General features: G+C 44.1%; 1 protein-coding gene across 1 annotated transcript; it reads left to right on the top strand.

Moving 5' to 3' along the window:
- Window positions 1-885: 885 nt before the first annotated feature.
- On the top strand, window positions 886-3989 carry MAFA (MAF bZIP transcription factor A). The gene has a single exon (XM_072151006.1). The coding sequence runs from the start codon at window positions 1452-1454 to the stop codon at window positions 2316-2318; it is 867 nt and encodes a 288-aa protein (XP_072007107.1). The 5' UTR covers window positions 886-1451; the 3' UTR covers window positions 2319-3989.
- The last annotated feature ends 2011 nt before the right edge of the window (window positions 3990-6000 follow it).

Raw genomic sequence — 6000 nt, 5'->3', positions numbered from 1 at the left:
GATGGGGCTTGTTCTCTAGATACTAGGGGAAGGGATGATGATGGGGCATGTTCTCTAGACACTGGGGAAGGGATGATGATGGGGCTTGTTCTCTAGACACTGGGGAAGGGATGATGATGGGGCATGTTCTCTAGATACTGGGGAAGGGATGATGATGGGGCATGTTCTCTAGATACTGGGGAAGGGGTGATGATGGGGCATGTTCTCTAGATACTGGGGAAGGGATGATGATGGGGCTTGTTCTCTAGATACTGGGAAGGGATGATGATGGGGCATGTTCTCTAGATACTGGGGAAGGGATGATGATGGGGCTTGTTCTCTAGATACTGGGGAAGGGATGATGATGGGGCATGTTCTCTAGATACTGGAGTAGGGATGATGATGGGGCATGTTCTCTAGATACTGGGGAAGGGATGATGATGGGGCTTGTTGTCTAGATACCAGAGATACGCGTTTTGTCTGAGCCACCTACAAACCTCTTAGTGATATTTAGGTCCTGGAAGTGCAGACCATAATGAAACCATTGCAGCGGGTAAAGTAAAGGGGAGTTCCGATTGTGAAATTTGGGATATTATCTTATTTCTCTGCTCATCTCAGGGATATCTGAAGCCGAGAGGGAAGGTAAGAAGAGATGTGCCCCCTGTGTTTCCGGACAGGCGCAGTACCGGCCCGGGGCCACTAGAGGGCCCCTGCTCTGCTCTTCTCCTTCCAGCTGTTCCCTCCGGGAGATTGACAGCCCCTGCTCCACAGATATGTAGATGTAAAGTGCTATGGGGGCTTGTGATTGGCCAGGCCTGGGATCCCCACACCTAGGAGGGCGGGAACAGACATGTAGCCTTGTTAAAGGGCAGGGTGCTCCTATGAGCCTCAGTAGAGGCGCAGGCTGCGACCCTGCTAACAGCATTCAGGGTCTGGGGAGGCAGAGCAGATGCTGTCAGTGTACACAGTGCTGAGAGAGCAGAGCATGCTGCAGAGCACGCAGAACATGCCAGACAGCAGAGCATGCAGCACAGCTAAGTGACCTGCACACACGCGCTCTGCTCTGAAAACTTCAGGACAAGCAACTTTCCATCTGACCTAAAAAAGAGAGACCCTCATCTGCAGCCTGGACCCCCTACCAGCAGAGCAGAGCATGCAGCAGAGCTGAGAGTGCTACACAAACTTCATGAGAGCCCACCGGAAGCCGTGAAGATCCTGCAGCCCCTCATCTGGTTACCTGGACTTTCCTGCCCCCCTTGCCTCACCGCTTGGACACTGCAGAACCTCTTGTTTGGTGGCTGCTCCACCTGTCATCGCGGAGGGGCTGGGGGCTGTGACTGGAGTGTATTAGCCAGCTGCTGACAGAAGAAGGCTCATCCTCCTGCAGGCTGTTGGGTACAGACGCACCATCTAGGGGGCGTGGAGCTCCTAAATTGTGAGCAGTGACAGTGACAACTCTTATATGGACTGAGATGGCCTCTGATCTGGCTATGAGCGCAGAGTTGCCCAACAGCCCTCTTGCCATTGAATACGTCAACGATTTTGATCTGATGAAATTTGAGGTCAAGAAGGAACCCCCAGAAGCTGAGAGGTTCTGCCACCGCCTGCCACCGGGATCATTGTCTTCCACTCCCATCAGCACCCCTTGTTCTTCGGTGCCCTCCTCGCCCAGCTTCTGCGCCCCGAGCCCGGGGGCACAACCCAACGTGAACCCCAACAACCCCAACGCTGCCAATAAGCCCCAACTGGAGGACCTGTACTGGATGTCTAATTATCAGCACCACATCAACCCTGAAGCCCTCAACTTGACTCCTGAAGATGCCGTGGAGGCTTTGATAGGAAATGCACATCACCACCACCACCAAGGCTATGACGGCTTCAGGGGTCAGCACTACCCAGGGGATGAGATGGCACCCTCGGGTCACCACCACCAGGTCCATCACCACCTGCACAACCACAACCACCACCATCTACGGCTTGAAGAACGCTTCACCGACGAGCAGCTGGTCAGCATGTCCGTGCGAGAACTCAACCGACAGCTGAGGGGCTTCAGCAAGGAGGAGGTCATCCGCCTCAAGCAGAAGAGAAGGACCTTAAAGAACAGGGGCTATGCCCAGTCCTGCAGGTACAAAAGGGTGCAGCAACGGCACATCCTGGAGACGGAGAAGTGTCAGCTCCAGAACCAAGTGGAACAACTCAAGCAAGAGGTGTCCCGGCTCGCCAAGGAGAGGGATCTGTTCAAAGACAAATACGAGAAGCTGGCCAGCAGAAGCTTCACGGCCAGAGAGTCCCCGCAGCAGAACAACCCCGGCAAAGGCTCGGCCGACTTCTTCATGTGAACTCTGTGCCCCCCGGAGCGCCAAGACCCCCTGTACATAGAGGTAAAAAACTTGTAGCCAAATACAGTAAATTCTCCATTATTTATTGACTGTATCCAGCACCGCATTTACCCCACCACCTTCTATCAGGGCAGATTCCCAGCTCCTCGTCTCCTCTTACATTGACTTGTACATAGGATGGAACCCACATGGACGGGGGGTTTTTTGTTTGTTTTTTCCAGGCAGGAGGGGGTGAGTTATGTCCCCTCTATAACTGGACTGCTTTTTGAGCCAGAACTGAAGTCTTACATTTTATTTGTTGTACGTCAGACCCAAGTTCGAAAACCGTGTAGAGCAATACCAGGAGATAGAAGACCCTCGCCGTGACCCTTCAGGTCCTACAAGCCGCTGCCGAAGGAACTCAATTTCTATGGGTATTAATACAAAAAAACTTGACTTTTTAGCAAAATCCTGCATGCAGGTCATGTATGGCAACGTGAGGTCCCTTTTCTACTAGACCAGGATGCATGACGCTGTAGATGGTCTCCTCGGCTCGTCTTACTCCCGGGTTCACAGACCTTCCTGTTGTTTCCTTTTTTTTTGTTTTGTTTGTTAGTTTTTGTTGTTCTTTCTGTGTAAAATGATCCAGACACTCGAAAGTCTTAATCCCTTCCGTGGACTCGTTAACCTTAAATGCCAGTCAGAGAAATTACAATCACAACACGGGACAAAAAAAAATATAAAAAAATCACTCACAATCTTAAGACTTCCAAAAAGCCGCGAAAATTTTAGGGCGTATGAAGGGTTTTTTTTCCTTTCCCTTCTCCTCATATTTTATTATTTAAATGGAACCTGAGCCAGACAGAGTCTTTTCCTAATTATTACTGTAATTATTATTTAATGACTTGTACAGAATTGTAGGATTTAGTTGCTTTTACGCCTTTTTTTTTTCCTTCTCTCCTCTGAGCCTTTTATTTTGCTTGTTGATTTTGATGATTAAGACAAAATTCTGTAAACGACAAAAAAAGAAAAAAAAAAATTGAAAACATAAAAGTCTTAAGAAAAGTTTGTATGTAATTTAGCATGCAAATAATATGTAAATGATTACGTCAATTACCGTGGATGAGTCGGAAGCTTAATGCACTATATAGAGGAATGGATGGAGACGTCTTACGGTTGTTTTTATAGAGATTTACCCATAATCGTACATTCTAAGAGAGTAATATATTCATGAAGTATTGGGGCTGCTTTTTATTCTATGCACCGGTCTTATTATTTATAATAAAAAAAAATTAAATAAAAGAATAATAATAATAATAATTTTAAACAATCTCATCCTTGGTGGAAACAAATGTTATTTAAATTTCTTTATTGCGAATGTGAAATATTTCTGCAAAAATAAATTAATTTAAACAGGAAAATAACAAATTCAAAAAAAAAAAAAAAATGAATTGTCAAAAAATACAAAATGACTGTGATTCATGTCAAAGTGTAAGAAAAACTAAAAAAAAAAAAACTAAAAAAACAAAAAACAAAAAAAAAAAAAATCAAAACCAACCAAGTGTCCTGAATCGGCAGCCGCGGAGGTTGTGACATTTCTAGGAATTCCTGACGGATGTTGAGCCATGATGATGATGATGATGATGATGATGATGATTTGTGCATTTTAAGGCCTGAGTTTTGACAACTTGGAGTTTTTTAATGTTTCAACTTGAAAAAATAAAAAAAAGAAAAAATCTTCTCGTTTTAAAAAGTCCATTTTCTTTTTTTTTTTTTTCTTTCTGGTCTCAATGGGAAAATGTTCTCGATAAAATCTGAGGAATAAAAATTCAGTTTTTAGAATTTTTTTGTGTTATAGAATAATACAAAAAAAAAATTCCAAAAACTACCAAACTTCCCAGATTTTTGGATGTTTTTTTCCTGAGGGTTGGATGAAATTTTCTGGATTTCCATACGGGAGAGAATGTTCTGTCTGTTTGCGGTTTGTGAGATGAGAATTTTTGGGTCGGTTTTATCTTTGTTTTTTTTCGTTATCACATTTTGTTTTCGGTTGTTTCTGATTGATATTTGATTGGAGGATTTCATTACCTGCACATAACGAGTCTCCTCCTCCCTAATTCTCCAGTTTTATTCCCTGGATTTGTATCTATTTTAGTTTGATAAATGAAAGTATTGAGTAGATTGTAACAATTTGGGAGGAAGGAATGTTACAATAATTCCGGGAGGCGGCGGAGGAGGAAGCGGAGGTCGTCCCTGATAATTAGGACACAATGTAATTGTACTAATTGTCGGATTATAGAAAAACTTCTAATAAAATCTCCTGCCGCAGGTTTTTATAGGTTTTTTTCTGTTCTTTGCTTCTGGTTGTAGATGAACTTTTTGAGTGACAACGTTTCAAAACGTTTACATAAAATTGTTACATTCTGTAAACAAATTGTAGAATTGTTTCTATAAATATTTTCTATAGAATGTAACCCCTTCCTGCCCGGAGTGCGCGGCGCCGCCCGATCTCCACTGCGACAGGAGGGGAACGGAACAGCAGCCAGTTCCCTAAATATTCCCTAAATTAGGGGATTTTTTCAAATCAAATTCTTTTTTACTTTATTCTTAATATTGAATTAACAAAAAGTTAAATTTTTACCAAAGAGTCAACTTTTTCCCCCTCCCCTGCAGATATCTATGTGGGGGGTTGTACCGGTCGCCCCCTCCATGGATGGAGAAGTTGTGGAGGGGGGGAGTTGTTGTTGCCGCTTGTTGCTTTTGTGCCGGAATCTTCTATACATTAATATTGTGCAGTGTTTCACCTCTCACTGCTGTGCGCTGCGCTCTGTGTAACCAGGAGGGGGGGGGGGGATCTGCCTAATGAGCTGGCAACAAAGAGGTTAACAGATGTGCCCCCTCCCCCTTCCTAAATGCTGCTATATAATATATATACGCTATCATACAGCAGGCAATGTACTGAATGTATGCACTGGATTGTGTGCGCTACACATACCAGAGGGAACCAGCGCAGTACACAACATCAGATGTAGCAGAGCTGAGGCTGTCACATCACTACAACCCACAAAACATACAGTATATGCTTTTACATAGGACTGCAGGTCACATCTACTACATGATCTGTACTCAGAGATATCACTGTGTTATCTGTGGTGTTACATAGGACTGCAGGACACATCTACTACATGATCTGTACTCAGAGATATCACTGTGTTATCTGTGGTGTTACATAGGACTGCAGGACACATCTACTACATGATCTGTACTCAGAGATATCACTGTGTTATCTGTGGTGTTACATAGGACTGAAGGACACATCTACTACATGATCTGTACTCAGAGATATCACTGTGTTATCTGTGGTGTTACATGGGACTGCAGGATACATCTACTACATGATCTGTACTCAGAGATATCACTGTGTTATCTGTGGTGTTACATAGGACTGCAGGACACATCTACTACATGATCTGTACTCAGAGATATCACTGTGTTATCTGTGGTGTTACATAGGACTGCAGGACACATCTACTACATGATCTGTACTCAGAGATATCACTGTGTTATCTGTGGTGTTACATAGGACTGAAGGACACATCTACTACATGATCTGTACTCAGAGATATCACTGTGTTATCTGTGGTGTTACATGGGACTGCAGGATACATCTACTACATGATCTGTACTCAGAGATATCACTGTG

Source organism: Engystomops pustulosus, chromosome 5 (assembly GCF_040894005.1).
Source record: "Engystomops pustulosus chromosome 5, aEngPut4.maternal, whole genome shotgun sequence".
Classification (NCBI taxonomy): domain Eukaryota; kingdom Metazoa; phylum Chordata; class Amphibia; order Anura; family Leptodactylidae; genus Engystomops; species Engystomops pustulosus.
The sequence above is the reverse complement of the archived record's forward strand: the minus strand, read 5'-3'. Positions and strand labels throughout refer to the sequence as shown.

What these genes read in the sequence shown, in the direction of transcription:
- MAFA (XM_072151006.1), top strand. Translation starts at nt 1,452, where the DNA reads ATGGCCTCTGATCTGGCTATGAGCGCAGAGTTGCCCAACAGCCCTCTT.